The following is a 21,395-nucleotide window of genomic DNA, read 5'->3' as shown; positions in this document are numbered from 1 at the left end:
TAGGCCGCCCATTTGAGATGCTAATTTCAAAATGATCAAGAACGTCATTTGTGAATTTCCAAGACAAAAAGTTTCGTTTTTTTGATGAAGTATGGTGTGTTTTGCATCCTTTCCTCTGCATGCATCCTCACAATGAGTGAGACCAAAATACACAAATGATCTGAAGATTGCAAAAACATCAGAGGTAAATGAACTTTATTTTAAAAAAGAAAGGTTTATCACACAAGGCAAAAAAGAGAAGAAAACTGCAAACTGCTATGAACAGACCACAGGACCCGCAAACCCCCCACCCACCCGCCCTCCCACCTCCACCACCCCCACTGACAGCAAAGGGGTTCTCGTTACAACCAAATCAAAGGAGCAAGAGAACAAGACTCACATTGTTCTGATTGTGTTTACTTACACTAAAAACATTAAAACCGGACAATCTGAATGTACAGTATAAGACAGACAGTTTTGATTTTAACATGAATCCAAACACAGAACCTCATACTAGCATTTTTTTTTTTTTACATTTAGTTGACGGTACAAATGAAACAGGAAGGTTTACAGCTATGCAATACATTTGATTGATCACTTTAAGACAGACTATACATGTTGCAATGGGCACTTTCAGGGAAAAACAGGCTTGAAACAAAAAAAAAAAAAAAAGAAGCAAGGTCCCGTCCAGGGTTTTTTTATTGAAGTAACATCAAACCTGCATATTGAGGTAACCATGCCACTAGGGAATACGAAGGAAGCGATTCCCTTTAAAAAAGGACTCCCTTAACCATATCCCCACTCACTTTGTAATTCGCCTTGACAGTAAATCAATTCTCAAGCCTGGCCCCTTGGACTCCTCCAACCCTAGGTCCTCCTCTCTCAACATTCCTGCACACATGAATCACTCCAACTCCTGGCTTCTAGAAGGCATTTCCTGCCCGGCCCTCTCTCTCTCTCTCTCTCTTTCTCTCTGTCTGACTCCTCTGCTGAAAGCTGGGCAGGAACCCGGCCCGAGCTTTGATTTGGACCCAGAGGGAGAGAGGGGAGGAGAGCTCGGCTTAACACAGGGCCCTGGCTCTCTGCTCAGAGAGAGAGACAAGGAGACTTGGGATGTGTTGGGAGATGCCTGCACACCCAAGCAGGGATTTAGTGCTTTATCCTTCAAATTGCAATATGAGCAGTGGACCATATTCCAATGGCAATATCACTCCCCGAGCAAAAGTTTGCCCTAAGGGAGCGTCCTCGGTTAGGATTTAAGTATACATTCTCTCTAAGACAGATGTTCATTATTTCAGTTCAGAGACCACTTAACATGGAACATCATCACAGATTTCTTGAGAACAACAGAGTTTGTAGTGTTTTAACCTCTTAACACACTGTCAGGACTTTATGATAATTCTCAACGCTGAAGTGGATAGAAGAGCATTCAAATATTTTATGGCAAAAATGTACACAGTGGGAACACAAGTTGGCTCTTCAAAGCTATACACCTGTTCGACCTTCCCTCTAGAAATCATCTTTGATGCTAAATCCACAGTATATGTACATACAACTTTTTGTCACTTGATGACCAAAGCAGCTCTTAAAAAGAACGGTCTAAATTGTCTTCGTATTATATACACAAAAGAGAAACATACATATTTTACAGAGATCACTACACAAAGGTCACAAACAGAGAGTCTTTGAGTGTGGGACGAGTGAGGCTGCAGCTGACTGAAAAGGGGCCAAATGTAGTGACAGGGAGAGCTGGCCTACTGTGCAATTGCTGCTGTGTGTGTGTGTGTGTGTGTGTATATGTGTGTGTGAAGGGATGTAGGCGCACGTTTGTAGAGACTTGTTTATCTGTGAATGTTGCGAGTGTGTGATCTCATCCTCTTCCCTTCTTAGATCATTGCTCTTATCACCAGTCTCCCTTTGACCTGGTGAAGATAGGTGCTCTGCTCTGACTCTAAGCTCTGATTGGTCAGAGCCTCATCCTCGCTATCAAGCGGCTCCTCCTTGACCTTAATGACCCCACAGTGAGCATCGGGGAGCTCGCCACTCGAGCCACTGCTGCTGCTACTGCTGAGCGTGTGCTTCCGGATGACTCCTCCAGGGGGCAGCCTGTCCTCCTGCATGCTCTCTGTCTGCTCTCCATGCTGCTGCTCCTCCTGCTCCTCCTCCGACTCCTGCAGGTGTGCGCTGGGCTGACGTAACTGCTCAATGGACTTGGACAACAGCTGCAAAACACATAGACTCCACATCAGTATTGATATCATGAAGCCAATAAAGCAAAAAATATCAACTACAATAATAATAATAATAATGATAATAAGCATGCAAATGCATCCAAAGAGCGACGGAAGGATTTGTTTCACTTTTTAAAAGCAAATGTACGGTTCTCATTGGCCTAATACTTTGCTTTTTTCAAACTGTAAGTCCAGATGACAAACAATAAAAAAAATATGAAATTCTATCCTTTTTGCCAAATTTCTGATCAAATCAAACAATTAACACACAGAGTAATTTAGGATACACCAGCCATATGTGAGAGCATATTCATGTTAGTACATCTAGTCTGACACTGTGTTTTGCAAAATAAAAATGTTATTGTTACATTGGTACACAATACAAAAGACTAAAAGACTAAAAAAACAGACTGACATTTATACAACCACATATAACTGCAAACAAATATCTGTATTCAATAAAGCTATTGTAACTTTAATGATACCACAGAGGGGAATGTCAAAACGATAAAGTGTCTGGCTAGTGGCTTTTGTAAACTACATTTTAAGGAGGTTTAAGAGGGGAAGCAGATTAGCCGTTCTCCCTGGCTTTTTATGTGAGTTAATAAACATTCAATAATGGTGGCTGCCCCAGGTGGATTAGTGTCATTCACTTGCTTTATTCTTATAAAATTCAATTTGGAATGTACAAGGTCTCGTATTTTTTTTTTCCTGTAAATTGTGGTAATATTCTGCAAGCACTGCGGCCGAGGTACGAGTGCAGTCACTGTATAGGCTCGCTAAAGACAAAAGGAAGAGAGCATAACACTCACTGCTGCATTAACCTCAGCACATCAAACTACGCTTTAAAACTCAGCAAATGTCCAGATTTTAACCAAATCTGCCCATCAAAAATATTTTACTGATTCAAACAGAGTATTAATTATCCATTCTGACTTTCAGCTGCGCCTAGACCTCAGTGAAAGAAACCTCAGAATGTCAATCACGTCTGCGTTCACAGAAACATGTTGAAAAGCAGCATGTAGACTTTAAGAGACTAACATCACAAAATAACATTTGTTACCAGAACCAGACGCATGTGAATACAGATTCAACCTGACAGTGGACTGTTTCACTGTCTTGCAGCTTTGTTAAATCAGAACCATTGTAATGGTGCCATGATGTGACAACTTGACCACAAGAGGGCTCCATAAACAGGCTGAGAAGTGCCTACCCTTGACAGCTGGCAACCAACATTACCGTCTACAGACTGTCCCTTCAACTATAAGAATTAGCCTCCTTATTGGAATTAGTAAACACTGTTCATACCTCTTCCTAAAATCCCTAAGCTCCTGTAAATTTCCATTAGTGCCCCCTACTGTTGCAGGCACTGAAGGACGTTTAAAAACAACCGCAGACAAGCCTCTGCTAGGAAATTAATTAGGGCAATGTTTCAGAGATCCCTCTCAGTAAACACTGAAGGCTCATCCCTGATTAGTGGCCATTTATAACCTCCACTTAAAGAGGCTTTACTTGCGATCTCATTGGCCTGAGTGATCACAGCAGGCCCGGTTCACGTGGTTCTAGACAAGTTGTCACAATTATTCCAAAGCTCTTTTCAAATCACAGAGTACTTTTCAATAACTACAGCCCACATTAAAACTAATTTGAACTGCCTGGCAGTGACGCGTGTTGGTTACTTTTAGTGTTACAGAAGAATTCAAACAGAAACAAGGTTGTACATCTATACTGTACAACACAGTATGTGCCTGTGGTGCTTTGTGCTTTTTATTACTTCCAGGTAAGAGCTGCTCTATGGTTCCCATGGCTCTTTCAGGGCCCAGCAATGGGACACATCAGTATGTGAGCTCACACAATGCTGCCTTTCACTGTGTCTGCCACCTCACACACGTCCCTCACCAGAATAATTACACTCTGTGTATAGCGAGGTCACCTCGGCCAGCTAACAGAAACACAAATATTGCCACAGAGGAACAAAATGTATTCTGGGCACTTTTTCCTTCATTTGAACTTAGCTTGAATTGAATTTCACAGCGTTAGCATGTGCACAGCACTGATGCCTTAAGCTATGATAACAGAATTAGTGCAGGGGAAGCATTTCTTCCCCATTTGAAGTCAGGCAGAAGTTCTTTGCTTTGCAGAAATAACACTGGGATTCCAGGCAGGAACAGACTAGGGCCCAGGTCTGTAAACTTGAGCTACCACAGATGCTTTTACAAAAGGCTAAAAATAGATCAGCATTTGTGTGCTTAAAATGATTAAATCAGACTCCCTGCTGTAAAATGAGATCTCACGAGACCTAAAAAGGAATGCTGAATGCTGTGAAAAGCAATCTGAAAGTCAAAATCGTCCCTCGTGATTTGAATATTGATGAACAGCACAATACCTTATTTATATGGACCTGCTGCTGGTACTGTTTCTGTTTCTCCAGGAAGTGCTGGTGTTGCTGCTGGATGACAAGTTGGGCCAGTGTGTTCTGAGGCAGTGGAGCCGACTGGGTCCGGTTCAAGGGCCGATGTTTTGGTAGTTTAGGCCGACTGCTGGAGGGCCGATCCTTCATTGCTAGAGGGGATTGAGGGTGGGATGGCATGGAGCCTTGACCTTGACAAAAAAAAAAAAAAACAAACAAACAAACAAACAAACAAACAAAAAAAACTTTTATTTTATTTATTTTAATATGTTTTTCCGCAAATCATGCTGTAAATCTGTTACATAATAATTGAAGACTAAAAAGAAGACTTACCAGAGGAGAGAATCTTCTGCTGCCTCATCTGTTCCTTCTGGAGGAGGTGCTGGAGGAGAGCCTGGTGACTGGGGCTCACCTTAGACTCCAGGCTTGTCTGAAGGGGCACAGGACCCAGGAGATGCCCAGGCAGCCCATGCTTGATTTCTGTTGATCTGTCTTTCAACCCTATAGCCGCCTGATACAAAAGACAATAGAGTAATGGTTATGCATTAATTCACATTTCAGATATCATGCACCAGGATTGGTAGTTATTTATAATCATTTGTACAAATAGAAGTGTTTTTTGTGAATGAATATATATGTGGAAATCAGAGAGCATCAATGGGTAGAAGTTACTGTGGCTGATGAACAGACCTCTGTGGAATGTGCCAGAGAGCTTAAAGATGATATATCATCTGCTATGTTATCAGGAGTTGCACTTGAGTGGCTTTGGACTTTTTAAAGCTGTGATAAATGAAGTAATAGGGGAAGATAAGAGCATGCCTGACACAAGACAATGCAGAACAATATTTGTTTAAGGGCGATAAAATTATTTGGGGCAGCAGGTCAGAGACCTGCAGTCGCACAAAGAACCCAGACAACCACTGATGGCAGGTTTTGCAGTTTACAGACTGGTTTGAAAAGTTTACCATCACTGAACGATTAAACCTGTGTATTTTGTGAGATTTCATGTAAAATATATGGGTTAAGAATGTCTGTAAAAATTGTACTCACACTAATAGGTGAAGATGCAGTTGAGAGCCCCAAGGAGATGTTGGGTAAGGAGGGAGATGTGTATAAGCTCAGCATGGACACGGAGCCCTCAGGTCGGAATAATCTTGGCTGTGAAGGCCATCTCTACATCAAACACACAGCAAAAGACAGAGAGATTTAGGAGGAGGTGACAGATTTAGAAATCCCACAATGGACAATTTCAAAAGGCAACATGTGCAGTGGCATAAACCTTAATGCTCTATGATGAGCAACAGCCCTCCATGCTGCAAACGGAAAGGTATGACTTTTTATGATGGATGATATAAAGGTGTGGCAGGCAGCAAGAGTTCCCTGGAGCTTCACAGAATGGCACCAGTGAGGATGATACATTATTATAAAACATTGCAAACCTCTAAATCTACCACTCCACCCTTGCTTCTTCAGTCCAAAATCCTGCCTGCTGCCTTTTCTTACTCCCCGGTCCCCACCCTCAGGCTACTCTCTCAGAGAACATCAGCATTGGGGCATACTTCCTGTACCCAGCAGAGCAGTGGACCAGCATGTGGTTTTGGAACAGCCATGTTTATCCTTCCAACCCCTACCAGTACTCAGTGACCTGTATGTGGATATCCGGCCGATATTTGACCCGAGGGACCCGTTCCCTGTGAAAAAGGATACCTAATGTAACGGTGCACAAACACGCCTTGCTTTTGCAACAGGCATGAGGTCTACAGACAGCCCCACAGTCCACCAATGACTTCCATGAGAGCCACAGCTTGAGCTGATACAATAGCAATCCTGTGTGTTTATGTTGTTAGCATGTGGGTGTCTTTGGCTACTAGTGCCTGGGATATCAATTAAACTCCACAGTTCGTCTGTCTCCCTAAGCCCCAACCTTCGGCCCGATGTCAGGGCGTCTCTCCGTTCTCTGTGTCGCTGGAGGTCCCTGGGAGAGTAAACAGCGATGGTTAAGAAAAACACAGCTGTTCTGTTAAGATTGTTCAGAGATGTGTCATATCTGCCACCCTCTATAATGGTCTGCTTTGTGAGCTCGGTCCAAGGGGAGCTCTGGTCAGTAACTCCACCATGAATCTATTGGGAAACGCCTCAGAACAACTCAGTACAGGCATGTAGCCAGGCCAGCGACAGAAACACCATTACAAGCCAACAGCAACCTTACAGCCAAACCAAAGATGGCTTTTTTTTTTCAAAACATAAAACTGATTGTACAGCACATCTGGAAAAAAAAGTGTTGGATAGAAAAATGTGCAGCATTTTAATTTCTTCTGTTGTTTTTGCAATGGCTGTGTTCAGAATTTTAACACTAATAGTGTCTATTTATTTTTTTATTTTTAATCATGACATGTGGGTCAAGCTGTGCCTCTTTAATGTCAGTGTGGGGAGCCATTTTCATTGGAGTGTAACAGACAGAGGACAACTGGCTGTTTTTATAGCTGCAAGCAAAAGGGCACACAGGCATTTAGTGCCCTGACATAAAAGTATAGTTTTGATATGCACGTGATCTCCATGCAGCACAACATCAGAAGTGCAAATCATTCAGAGTGTTTATGAACATACCTCAGTTTTTGTGGTAGTAGGCAGAGAGGAGGGTCCATTTTCAGCCCCCAAGGCACTCGAGGCCCCTATGGGAGAGCTGGGGCCGGAGCCAGGGGCACTGTTAGTGGGTGTAGAGTCTAGGAAACATCAAGGAGTTAGACGCATAGTATGCATGCTCACTCTCTACACTCAACACACACACACAGAGGCTTGGTATAACAGCTGCAGCCTCACAACACTTTAATGTGTATGGTCATGGCTGCCTGATTACAATGGTCCTTCTCAACACTGAAGTGTAATGACCATTATATGCTACTGCATTGTAAAACTGCTCATTATTGTCCAGCTCTGTAATTATAACACTAGGATATAGGCTTGTATTGTTTTCAGAGAACATTTTAAAGACCTGATAAAATAATGCAGACAAATTTTCAGCACATTTTTGCAGGAAAAATACTATAAAAAAATAAAAAGTGTAAGCTATAACTACTCACCCATTAGCTCCAGGGCCCTCTTCTTATAAGGAGTCATGATGTTTCCATCTCTTCTCTTTAGCATTGGACTGCTTCTCCTCTCTGCGACCTTCTGCTTCAGTCTGGATCGTACCTTCAGGTTAGGCTCAGAGGCTAAAACATAAGGGACAGATATTTTTTCTGTAAGTCTGTAAGTCTTTTCTGTAAGTCTCAATTCACAGTATTTGCAGATACAGTGGGGTCCAAAAATCTGAGACCACTTTCCCATGAATGGGAAAGTAATCTTGGACTGTACATTTCACATGGAGATAAATTATACTATCATGTGAGTGTACTGTGGCTATTCTTTATACAGTCAAACAGTATGCTTTCATACAGCCCGAATGAAATGGACTTTATCAAAGAAAACAGTAACGTCTTAAAATAAGAGGAAACTAAAAGAGAATAAAATGACTATAAATCAATAAAAAAATAAGCAATGTTGTCACGCTTTGACGTGAAGCAATTTCAGTTTCAGTGAAATTCAGAGCAGGTTTCAGATAAATTAAATGAGTCAGGATTGGGCCCATTTCCACCTCATCTGGACTAAATTAGGTTGAGCAACACACAGGCTCTAAGTGAAATAGTCCGCTACCTGCCGCCCTGGTGACCACAGTCTGATACAGTAGCAACAGTTAAACTAACACAAAAACATGGCAGATGTTTCAGGCTCTCCCCACTCCCCCTCTTCCTAATGCAAAACAGAGATACCCGAATACACAGTCCGAACGCACTACTCCTACGTCACACACACTCACACACAGCCTGGCCTGAACTGATCCAAACTTGCAAATCCAGTCCATCAGTGTTGACAGAAAATCTGACGTAATATTCTTCACAATGGACATATTACTTTTATACTTTTCAGCTGGTATTAATGATGGATTTAACGACAAATATTGGCATTTTTTTCTCACTTTAGATGATTTAATCATTTTTGAATCCTTATTTAACCAGGATAGATTCACCGAGTCCTTTCCAGGAACACCCTGCAACACATTAACACTGTTACACACAGCAGATGATTACCATCCCTGAAGCACCAAATCAAGTTTGATGACACGGAATTTTATTTGCCTATGCCATTTTCTAAAGGACCAACACACAAGTGTAACCACCAAAGGAATAAGCAGGAACTCAGCAGGGTTAAAGTTTTGTGCAGCATGAGGATTATTGTGTTCTTTATTTTGCCTTTATTTGGTGATAAAATTTAATAACTTTAATGACTAACTAAAATGGCATTTAAAAATAATTGAGGACATGACCCTACATGTGCAGCCCTGCCAATTTCTGATAATAAAAAGATAATATTGCTAATTAGCCCAAAAACACTACTCTAAAAGAACCAAAAAAATCTAAAAAAGTATATATATGGCACAGATGTGACAAGGGAATAAATTACATGAAATTATATTTAAAAAAATTGAATTGTATAAAATTACATAATGACTTTAACAAAACCTGGAGGTTGAATCAAGTCAAGGATTTAACTGTGAATATTTTAATAACCACTTATATGAATGCAAGCAAATGCTTTTGTGTCTGACTGTTGAATCGTGCTCCTGTCTAGTCACAGTGACAGTGACTCACTAGGTCAGCACATCTCATATGGACTTCCCATCAGCCCTTTGGATATGGAATCCCACAGCTAGCATTACACACTCAAATAAACAAGCAGAATAGATAAGCTGGTCTTTGTATGAAAGCCAGAGCACAAAGCTGTATTGAAGTTATGTAAACCCTCTGTTACACAATAGCCGACCTGTTTCAATTATTTAGTTCCAATCAATAATTTAATAGGTCTTTTGCAATGTGTACAACATACAGCTATACATACGGAAGTGGGGTTATGACGTGGGCGCACTGCAGGGAGGAGGAGAGGGAGCACTGATGGGGGCACAGCTAGGAGAGTGGGCCAGATGCTGCTATTTCTGGCTTTTGTCAAAAGCAGCAAAACCCTCTTCCCTAATACGTGGCACAGACCTCTAATCCTGTGGGTGTGAGGTAGAATGAAAGAGAGCGAGGGAGGAAGAAAGAAGGCAGGAGAGATAAATGGAGAGAAAACGCTGTTGGGAGTCGTATGAATCTGCTTCACGCCCTGCTGCCTTGATTGCTTTCTATTTTTACACACTGCTGCCACCAAGCTACGCATCCCAATTGGTCGCCACGGGAACGCCAGACAGCAGCACAGGAACAAACACTTTCGCACTGGTCTCCATGGAAAAAATGCCCTGGTGCACTGTGCAACAGGAGGCAATGATGGCAGCGGCAGGGCATATACACTCCACACCTGGGTCACTTCTGCTCCGACTTCTCAGTTAACAAAAACAACTGAGGTATAATGTCTGCAATATACCACAGCCATAAATCAATCACCTTATTACATTTAAAAGTGGTGCTGCAGGGCAGGTGGTGTGTGCTATGTTATCTCCACTTAATCAGAATTTTACCTCTGCTGCCACTGTGAGTGTCTGTGTCCATTAGAGCCTGGACCTGGACAGATGGCTGTGTGGAAAGCTGAGGTGTGTGTTCTGTGCATAAGGAGGCCTGCTGTGCATTTTGCCTGATATTCTTACGTAAACTGAGACAGAAATGGATGAATTAATGCTTGCTGGTTGCTGTTCCTTTAACATTACAATGTAAAACTTTTAACCAAATCTAAGTTACAGTTCCTCAGTGTCTATATTCTTTGTCTGAAGATCAGCAAGTTCAGCTCTTATCTTATTATATTCTTAATATAGGGAGTTTACACTCAAACTTTACTTTGATATGCTTTGGGCTTTACAGTTTTACTTTTGTAGGATTATTTTTGAAAATCTTGCCTGCACCTGCTGAATGCACACATTTGGTAACTGGGTCATGACCAGAGAGGGTGTTGCACTTCTTACTGCTAAGCTGCAACTATTCTTGGCACAAACTACGACGTGCCCTCAGTCCAGTCTATTCTAGTTGCTGGAAGTGAAACAAAGAGCATATATATGAGTAAACAAGTTAACCATGTGAAATTCTTCATACGATTTTTTGGGGGAGGGAAATGAAATCAAGGCTGTCACAGCTGTTCTGTGTTTTTAAGGATGATTTCACTGTTAACAGTAGCGATCAAAGTGCATATTGTTTCTTTAGTGGGGTATTTCCTGTACTGGTTCATAGTTGAAACTGTCATCTGTTCAGTTTATATATTTGTCTGTTGTACCTTTTGTGATGCAACAATATCATCCTCTACTTGTACATACTAAATAATGTGTTTAACATGGATTGAAGCTGAATTGTCACAAAGGTTTTTCAGAAACATAGCAAGTGGGACAAGAAAAACGTGTACTCATTAATTCCTATTTCAAGGACAAAGAATGTAAATACATTAAGATTACTAAAATATAACTAACATTTCATAAGCTGTCCACTGAAATATAAATTTCATAACTGGTCCATATGAGATGCACATCATAAACCTCAGTGTGAACCTCAAACTCAACCAGAAAAGATGATTCTTTGCCCTCTGGCCAAATGAAACAGTGGGAGTCTAACGTGGAGCATTCGAGTCATTCCCACTTTGTTTTGAGAGAGCTATCTTTGCTAAAACAAACAGTCTCGTTGAGGTTCATCCTGCCCGTGCCAGTCCTAACTCAACAACACCTGCCAATCAGCGATCGGTGACGGCCAGTGGCTTGAGGAACAACACCACCTTTGTGTCTCCCCCTCGCGTGCCAAGCCCTCAGAGGACTTTAATGAAGACAGACAGGAAGTGGGGGAGGAAGGCCTGAGCAGGAAATGACCACATATAGATTCAGGAATCCAAAGAGCAAGAAATAGTTTTATCAGTGCACAGACATGGGGAGAGGGGAGAGGATTTAACCACAAATGAATGGATGAAAATGTCACATGTGAGCAGCAGCGAGACTGAAATTCTATCTGTCCAGTGATTTGTTTAAACCTGCCTTTCTGTTTTCACATTGAGAGGCAAACAATGCTACCATAAACGGTAATGGCAACTCCTCACCTTGTGGGTCTAAAGGCATGTCTCAGAGATGTAATTATATATTTAGAAGAGGCATTTCTCTGTTCTGATGATGGTATGATTCAAAGAGATTACAATAAATAAAAGCTCTCAAAGCTGTCATTTACCTCTCTAATATTTATCCTCACCATGCATTTACTTTATTTTACAAGATATAATTCCTTTGCCTGATCTCTAAATTGTGTATACATGCAACATGACAGGCCTTTAGTTAAAAAACTCAACAAGTATAATTGTTTTCCAATGTAATTAAAAGAGACACAGAAGGGAAAAGAACATAATGTAATTTGGTGACCTCATTGCCGAATTATGAAGTTTTTAGCTTGGCGAGCACTTGTACTCGTGCAAGCCATGAAAGGCAGGAATTATTCTTATTTACACAGCAATCCCCAAAGGGTTCCTCAAACTTTAAACCAACAAACCTGAGCTGCCTTTCTGGTGGAAACCTGCGTCTTTTCAAAACAGTTTTTAAAGCCTATAACTCAGGAGAAATTAATCGGCTTTAATTCTCTCATTTATCACTAAAAGAGGCCTTGGAACTTGGTTTATTATTCTAACATAGGGAGAAATGTGGTTCCTTTTAAATAATGGCAAGGTAATTTCAGTACAAATAACAGTAATTAAAATTTTAACTTGTGAAGTGAAAACATGCAATTAAAGTGTATTGTTGCCTGTGTTTTGCTGGTATGTTTTAGAATAATCCACATAGGAACAAGGAAGGTTTAAGCTACTTTCCTGGCATGTGTCACCTCTTGTGAAAGTTTTGTGTTGAGTCCTGGAGGAATGAGGAGGGGGCGGGGGTCATAATGAGCCTAACTGATGTCATTAGGAGGTCATCAGCAACCTCAGGAAATACTCACTGGGTACATCGACCTTTTGATTGACAAGGGTCAGAAAGACTCTCACTGTATTAACAAGCCAGTGTAGTAAATGTAAAATTAAAAATACAAGGCAACATCTAAATCACTCACAGTGATATCTTTTCACTTGCAGATTTATTTATGCATGTTGTGTATGTGTATGTGTATTTGCATTTTTATGTCTGCGCTGTGTGTGTGTCTGTGTGTGTGTGCAAATTAACAAACCTGTCTTCCTCAAGGGGAAGTCATCCTTGCTCTCTATGGGTGATGGGAGAGTATAGTGGCAGGTGGGGGATGTGCCGCCAAGAGGTGGAGAGCTTTGGTCCAGTGATGTGTGGTGAGAAGACCTGATCGCACAAAATAACACTAAATTAGTGAGAGAAGGATATGATATTATGACATTAACTATGTTGTCATGTGATTTAAATGTAGCATTTGTGTTTTAATCTCATTCCAAAACAACAGAAAGCACTTACGTGTACCAGAGTTTCGGGTGGTGGATGAAAGAATGACTGGCTCCATTACTGGCAGGGTCCTTGGCTGATTTACTCAACAGAAACTCTTGGAGTTTCTGCTTCACCTCGGTACTAGCCACTGCACCTGTGAGACCAACAAGACAGAACCAAAGGGATTGGGGTCACCCTAGGGCTATGACTTGTGATATATTATTGCCCAGATAATACCAAAAAAATCTAACTTTACTCCTACTGTAACTTTCCTCATGTGTGTTCCTATATCACATTTAACTTACTGCTTGAATTCAAAACTGTCCTGAATTACCAAAATTCATTTTTTAATCTGTATAATCTCTTCTGATTCAGTTTGCTCCGTCTTCCCAAGCACCCACAACTTATGTAGGGAGATCTCCCCCTAGTGGTCTAAGAGCACTATATTAGTTTCAAGCTGCTGAAGTGATACTGCCGAGGGATGTTCTTTCCCATTGGAGGGTTACAGTTGCAGGGCAAAGTTTCAAATTACCTGACCTGACAAAGTCATAAATCTAGTCTATTATTAGCTATAAGGTAAAAACAGATATGAAACATTATATCTAAAGCTATTTTCATCATGCTATTGAGAGCTATGTTCCCCAAAATTCTAAGCCTTAATGTCAATGGCCAAACTTATGTCATCAGGGGTATGTACTGGTTAAGTACCATGTCGTAATCATCATCCTCATAGTGTTGGATATTTTCCTTATCTGATGAATAAAGTTAATTTCAAGTTTGTAATTTGCTTTGTTCCCAGACATCCTCCAGGACAGTTAGATATAATATTGACGAGTCTTGTCTCCAACAGGAAGAGACATAAAAGCAGAAAATTTCATATGAATGGTTATTACATTCTCCTCATACACTCATACTGTGATAACGATCTACTTATACATGAATTTTTAAACTCACAGCCATACTGCTGAATATGATCCAATTGTGAGTGGTCAGTGAGAAAAGGTGGCTGCCAGATGGCAAATAAATGCAGAAATTAAAAACACCCCTTTTTTAATCACAGTACAATATAATTTCATGGCTGAATCATGGCTAATGTGCCTACAGAGGCTTTAGTGGACCATGACTGCAATCCTAACACACAACGCAAAGGCTATTATCTTTGCTTCAATACTGGTTGCTGCAAGAGAAAATAAAAAGGGAAAATAAAAACTGTCAAATGTTATATCAGTCTTTTTTTGTTTTTGTTTTTTGGGAGCATGTCCATGCCATCAAGCTCAAAGAGCCGAAGCAGCTGCCATGCCTATTGATTTTCATAGCAAAAAGATAGCTGAATATTAGAAAATCATAATAATGATGATAACAGAACATGCACATAGCTCTGCATGATTATTTTCTCAGTCAGTGCAGCATTCAGCTACAGGAAACCATTCCTATCCAGCTGTTACATGCATATTTTGCTTAGGCCCCACTCTAAGGTAATGCATTAAAAAATGATTGAAAAGGTTGAGGGTTAAGATTTCAGGGCCTCATGCTTGCTTTTGCCTGAGGCTCCTCAAAATCACTAATTCCACCCCTGATGGTAAAGAGATGGTGATGATGGCGGTGTCGAGCTCTTACTCTCTCTGGAGCGCTCCTTGCCCCTGAGGCTCAGGCTGGAAACATGCTGCTCTCGCCGAAGCCTCTCCTGCTCCTTCTCCTGCTGGTTCTGCTGCTGCTGCTGCTCCAGACGACGCTCCTTCTCTGCAAGTTCCTGCTGCTGTTTCATGGCCTGAAGCTCCTGCTGGAGCTGAGAAAGACGCAGGCCTCAAGTCAGCATGAGGAGAGCACGCTGACGAAAATATTTTTAAAACAAGAGTGGCTTGTATGAACTTCTGCGGTATCTATTTGGCTATGATGGACTATTCTGTGCTCGTCTGTAAAAACAAAACTCATGCTGTGCTGTGATGTATTGCTCAACACCCTGCCTTGCTCTGCTGAGTTGTTTTCTTCTTTTCTGTGCTCTGTAATGTTGTCCTGAGCTATAATGTTTTCTACTGATCTGCACTGTGCCATGCTGTGTTGTGCTCTGCTGTTTTGTACAGTGAGGTGCTGTGTTGTGCCATTGTGTGCGCTGCTGTGCGGCCCTCTATGCAACTGTTCGGTGCAGTACTGACCTTGAGGTGCTCCTGGAGCTGAGCCTGGTGCTGACGGGTCAACTTCTCATGCTGCTTCTGGAACTCGCTGATTAGTAGCTGCTTCTGGATCTGTTGCTGCTTCTGAATGAGGAGCAGCTCCTGCTGCAGCTGCCTCTCCCACAGTCCCGGGTCCGAGCCTGGCCCCAGCATCCTCAGGTCTGTGCGCAGGTCCAAAGGAGATAAGGGCTCCACAACTAACGACACGTCTGGCTTAATGTCCACTGAGGACCGCAGAGGAGAAGAGCAAGAAAATAAAAGAGAAAAAGAGATTTGTCAGTCCCTAATTGTACCTTTACCTTTATAAATTACAATCAGGCAACCAGAGGTGTATAGTATATCTGGACATTTCTTAGGAGTTAGGATGAACAGGAAAATTAGGTTTCTAAAAGAGAAGCTTAGTTTTAAAAGTGAAAAAATAAAGAATGAAGGGGGGGAGTAAAAGAAGGCCAAGAAATAAGGAGCACATCTTTCTCTCCCCTCAGAAACCTGCAATTATAATAGTTTCTATAACAAACACAAGATCACATCTGTCAGTGTAGAGTCCACTGGGAGTGGCTGTATAACAGAGTCAATGGACACTTGGCACGAAATGTTGAAGCGGTCATTCAAGTATTTACATAAATCCTATCTTTCCACAGCTTGATAAATAAATAAAGGGAGTCCTTCTCTCTGTCTCTACAAGAACATCATGCAGATATCTCTTCTTAACATCAATGATTTAAGGCTAAGTTGTTTGCGAACCGGATGTGTTTGTGAATTCATGATACTGTTATGTTTCCATCTCTGTTCTTGAGTGCAGATGCTGCACTGGTAAGAGCTGCCTTTGTCTTTGACAACTACCTCCATTACAAGTAATTGCCAGATACAAAGTGCGAGGGCATCCCTTTGGTCTCCAAGCTCTATATATAGCCTGTTCCACAGAGAAAATCGATTTCCATTTAAGAACATAGGAGACAGGGCTACTTCATCACTCTATTCCATAGAGGATGATTAGTAATTGCACAATATTTTTCTTTATCCTATTTATGTTTTTGTTCCACACTAATCCACACTTCTGTATCCAGCTGAATTTATCAGCTGGCTTGAGTGAGCTTTTTTTTTTCCCAGAATCGAATCTTTGAACCAATTTTAGATATTAAATAAGGTATTTAGGCCTACAATATATTTGGCCAGTGATTAAATAAAAATGTCCAATTCTTGATAAAAAATGATATGTTAGTTATGCTGATCATGGTATGACATTCAAGGAAGGATAAGCATTGTCCAGACTGTATAATGTCTCATCCATTTTGAGCAGAGACCAGAGAAATATTCAAACCTACTTAAAATTCCAGTGGCTGGCGGGAGATTTATTGAGTGCATTCATTGCCTTAATCTTCTCAAGGGTCACATTTAAGAGAACAAACACAGGCAATGTTTCTACACCACCTGTTCTTTGGAAGCATGAGAGAAAAGTGACACCTTACACTTTATATGTTCACATAAATAATCTTGTGTGGGTCCTGTCATGCATTTATCCTCATAAACTACAATAAAATACCAATAAAAAGGAGTTTAAACCTGCCAAAAGAAGCAGCTTCAGTCTACAGTAGCCATCAATTAAGAAGCAGTGCCCTCCTGTTCACTGATGCTCACTGGCGCCCGTTTTGTCATGTAGTCTGTTTTTCATTGCCACCATTCCATGTGTATGCCGCGGTGATGATTATAAATAGAAACATAAAAGCAAGTGGCGCAATCCTGGTCTGTAACAACCCCCACACCCTAGTATCCACCACCCTAACTTGCCGCTGCCATGGCAACGCTGGCGACGTAATTACGTCTCCCCATCCTGCAGATATCGAGTCTCACTGCATGTCATCTCTTGCCTACAGTGGCAATGTGACATGTTGACTATTATATCAGCTTTTCAGCTCTTATATAAGAAAGGAGTCCCCAGCAGAGAGAGGCAGAGAGAAAGCGTTACAAAACCCTCCAAAACACACACGTTCTCTCTGTAGAGATTCAGTGGCTAAGTGATAAAGCGATAAGTTGTCTTAAAACATGTTCAAAGAGTGAAGACAGCTAGAGGGGACTCCCGTGCTGTAATTTTTCTCTCTATGTTCTAAAAACAGCTCCAATCAAATGACAGAGGAGGACAACGGCTCGGCAGGCAGAGAGAACAGGCACCTGTAGAACAGACTTCTTTTCTCCTGACAGGGAATATTAATCTTAGCTTGTAAGTACTTGACAAAGGGCTCTTTTGTAGCAGGCGCTGTTCCAGGGGTAGCCGTGAACCTGTGAACCACTGAAGGGCTCAGACAAGCCTTAGTGCTACTTTTTGCCTAATGGACCTAAATATAGTAACAAAAACACCTGCTGCCTGGGATAATTCACCACTGTGATATCTAATTAATCTCATATTTCATTCTGTACCCTCACTGTGACTGGCATTAAGGATCTCCACTTTGATCAGCACATCAAGCTGAGCCTCCATCAGAAAAACCTCAGACAGTGGTTTAACAGAATGTGAAGAGGGTGGAGGAGGAGGAGGAGGAGGAGGAGGAGGAGGAGGAGGAGTGTGAAAGCTTAAGCCACCTTTGATAACCAAGGCTGTATGAAATGGCCCTTGAGGAAACCACAACAGCCTCATGTGCCTGATCTATTCTTGTCCACTCTCCGTCCACTGTGTCGGCAAGAATAATGCTGGATGGAAGGAGGGAACATAACAAGGTCCTAAAGGTAGATAGGCATTGTTCGAGCTCTGCTGAAGCCGCTGCCTAATGTATAATTTACAACTTCACTTCTTCAGGATTGACATTATTCTCCATGCTGATTGAAACACGGAGAAAAGGTCAAAATATGCCTCTGTCTATGTACTTTACTCAACCACAGAATACATTATTCCCATCCACTGCTATAAATTTTCAGGTGATACATTTAAGTCAAATGTACCATGAAACTACCCGAAACTAAAATCTACTGTTTCTGTGTTACAAAAATACTCCCAAGCAGAGGAGAATACGGAACCACCAGTAACTAGGGCTAAATATAAATGCTTTTCTGAGCAGGGTCTTAATATAGACAATGTGCGAAAGACTGTCACAGTTGTGAGGCCGCCTGCTCAATTTAACACGGGCAAAAATAAAAGCGCAGTGTTGCATTTATACTTCTGAAATGATCACTCACAAAGAGGAGCCTGCCACCTCTGGTTCAGTGTTCCTATAGTGCCACTGGAGATCATGACCCTTCATATGAATGCTTTATTCCAGGTGAAAGTGAGGTGTCTCCTGATTGGTGGAAAGTGCACAGAAGTGTCTCTAGGCACTGGTAAACAAGAGATTTATGAATGACAGGTCCCAAATTTGTTTTTAGCACAAGGGTGCGACAAGCAGCCTGCCCCATGCTTAAATTCCTCCCTGTGGAGAGCCAGCCAAGGGGGGATTGGGTGACTCATGGCCTGTGACCACGCTCCCACTGCAGCATCGCACCGCCAGTGTCCCCAAAGTGTTTATTTCTATAAGCAATCTGCCTCTCATTAGCCTTGGTGGTGGTTAGAGTGACAATCACAGCCTTAATTTGAGATGTTGGATGGCTGTCTTCTTTTTTTTATCCAAGACCACATTAGCAGTCTTCCCACCCTGAAGGGAGATAGATGCACATCAGTAGTGGCATTACATGTGATACTTATATTAAAACATTATTAACATAAGTCATCATGCAGACTCATTTTGGATTTAAGAACACCTTGACATTTCAAGGCAATCTTTTTTTTTTTTTATCCCAGTAGCACTTAAACTGACAACTAACGTGAGAGAGGAGATATTAAGATTGTAAACATTATACTGCTGAATATAAATGGTGCAGCTATTCTTAAACCTTAACAAGTTAGGTCACACCTAGAGGGACCTCCTGGTGTCACTGAATAAGGGTAATAATATTCAGATTTCATCATAAAAGAGAAAAACAACTTGAATGCTCTAACACACAGAACATGGGTTTAGAGAATCTATTAAAACTATAAGTAAAATCTATTAACATGACTGTTTAATCAGGCATTTAGGCTTCGAGGAGTTGTATTCAGTATTAGCACACATGTACTGTGAGAACAAATGTTTCCCTGGAAAGTTCTGAATTAATTCCATACTTGATACCAATCTTGTTGTCACATTTTTTCAATTGTCATATTACAAATAAACTGATCTACCTTTTCATTAGGCCCAGACAGTTTTAAAATGTATGCAAATACTGTGTTAGATATGGCTACAGGTTGCCTGCCTTTTTATCTCATGACTGCTTTTTAGCTTGAACGAATTAAGATGAGTGTGACGCCCAAAACATCACCACAATTTAAAGTGAAGCTGTTATAGTGAAGTCTTAAGTCCCGGGGAACCCGTTGCTCCATCAGCGTTCAGTGTGTCTAAAGGATAGGTGTTCAGAGCATCTTAACCCAACATGACACTAACCACAGATCACCATTTTTAGTGTATATTTCATTACTGATTAGCCAGTTGTGAGTAAACATAATGCACACTTTGCATTTACACAATAAACATGTATGTTGCGAGCATTTAGTGTGCAATACAGATGGCTGCTGATCTAAATTCCCTGTCTGACGGTATAAATAGTACCAGAGATACAGAAGATGTTTGAGGGCAAAAATAAGCTGATGCTTCGGACTGCAATGTGGTGCTGGATCTCTCATTAAGTGCCTTGTTATTTTGAGCAGCTGGCATGTCTAAAGCAGGAAACAGGTCTTATTTTTAAGACTCAGGCTCGTCCTTGCAGTTAAGCCAGAGCTGCGGCTTGCAGGCTATCTGCTAACAAAGAGAGCTGAGCTGAACCACCACGAGTCTTTCACTGAGGGGAGCCAGGGCTCCAGTCATTACCTGACCTGCCATTATGCCAGACTGTCTCACAAAACAACAACACACAAAACAACAAATGTTAAATTCCTATCCAAGCAAAAAAACAACTGAGGAAACACAGGAAAGTATATGTGTCCCTCTGTCATGACTTTTTATCATCATCCAATACTCTGTGGAAAGCACTGGCACTAGATCTTGCAATCAATACAATTCCTGATAAATCAATCAGCAAGAGTCAACACCAATCCCTCCAGCCAGAGGAAAAGCCTCCCCTTAGCATTACTGAGAAAACACTACTGACACAACACAAGCTGCTGCTACAACATGCCTATTAAGAAACAGAGAAAAAAAAAATGTAAAAACTACTATGCATTTTCATTTGGGCTTTTTGTTCAGCATGCTCCTCACTTTATTAATAATAATGGTTTTAAATAAGTTACTTCATTCTCATAATGAGCAATTGTTAGGTGATACTAAAACAAAATCCAGTATTCTTTTGTATTATTTTGCACGGGCTCTCTAGCAGTGAGCACTTGAAACACAGACGGTGAATAGATACAGGATACAGACAAGAGGACTTGAAAGGTGCAGCATTGTTACTGTCTGAAAGGTCCCTATTGAAGGGAGCTTGCATGATATTTTACATGATATTTTGCACTCAGGGGGAACTAATTAGTTTTCCCTTGTTGGAGAGCCCATCTGAGGGCTGCTTCTGTCAGAACTTTGATGTTACTGGCACTAATCAAAACATTATGCCCTTTATTTTCATGTTCCACTTGAAATGAAACAGCAGAGCAGCAGAGTGTCATATAAAATGTCAAGAAGTTTGCTTTGGAAAGCAATTCACAGAGAATGTATTTAGCTGACATGAGGATCACTTCACCAACAAAAGACTAATATCCTAAAACGCTGATAAAAATCAACCCACCCCCCGGGGCTGTCTTAAGGGGAAAGTGTCTGCTCTACTAACAGCGCTTACATGACACCCCGTAAACTTATACAACAGACAGATAATGTTAGTCACTGTCAGGTGATTTACTAAATAGTGGAAAGAACAAATTAAACAGTCAAAATTTCTATAAATATCTGTTCCAACCCGCTGTTATATCAGGAGCATGCAGAGATGGAATGATAACGCACAGACGCCTAATCTTAGCAGGCTAATGCCATAAGCTGAAAATAACTCACCTAAGAATAGCTGACCCACAGAATAAGCAAGGAGCCCGAATTCAGGCGCTCGGTATATCTGTTGTTTGGCTCACAGGCTGCTAAGACAGTGTAGCCTGATAGTCAAATAACCTGCTCTATTGACAGAGATGGAATGTGTCATCTACCTGT

General features: G+C 41.3%; 1 protein-coding gene across 3 annotated transcripts in view; it reads right to left on the bottom strand.

Moving 5' to 3' along the window:
• Positions 1–472: 472 nt before the first annotated feature.
• hdac9b (histone deacetylase 9b) overlaps positions 473–21,395 on the bottom strand; it is a 39,868-nt gene continuing 18,945 nt past the window's right edge. For 2 of the 3 annotated variants that reach the window (XM_071468538.1, XM_071468536.1), the window contains exons 2-11: positions 15,193–15,434; positions 14,650–14,825; positions 13,070–13,195; positions 12,819–12,940; positions 7,701–7,832; positions 7,228–7,343; positions 5,671–5,793; positions 4,954–5,131; positions 4,597–4,811; positions 1,719–2,201 (exon numbers count right to left, since the gene is read on the bottom strand). In XM_071468538.1, coding sequence (XP_071324639.1) covers positions 1,866–2,201; positions 4,597–4,811; positions 4,954–5,131; positions 5,671–5,793; positions 7,228–7,343; positions 7,701–7,832; positions 12,819–12,940; positions 13,070–13,195; positions 14,650–14,825; positions 15,193–15,363 — 1,695 coding nt within the window. In that variant the 5' untranslated portion in view covers positions 15,364–15,434 and the 3' untranslated portion in view covers positions 1,719–1,865. Of the gene's footprint in view, positions 2,202–4,596; positions 4,812–4,953; positions 5,132–5,670; positions 5,794–7,227; positions 7,344–7,700; positions 7,833–12,818; positions 12,941–13,069; positions 13,196–14,649; positions 14,826–15,192; positions 15,435–21,395 lie in introns of all 3 variants that reach the window. The other variant, XM_071468537.1, reaches the window with a different exon arrangement.

The sequence above is a fragment of the Trachinotus anak genome, unplaced genomic scaffold, assembly GCF_046630095.1.
Source record: "Trachinotus anak isolate AG129_WGS33_773 ecotype Australia unplaced genomic scaffold, CSIRO_AGI_Tana_v1 ptg000032l, whole genome shotgun sequence".
Classification (NCBI taxonomy): Eukaryota; Metazoa; Chordata; class Actinopteri; order Carangiformes; family Carangidae; genus Trachinotus; species Trachinotus anak.
Note: the sequence above shows the minus strand (reverse complement) of the source record. Positions and strands in the feature narration are given on the sequence as shown.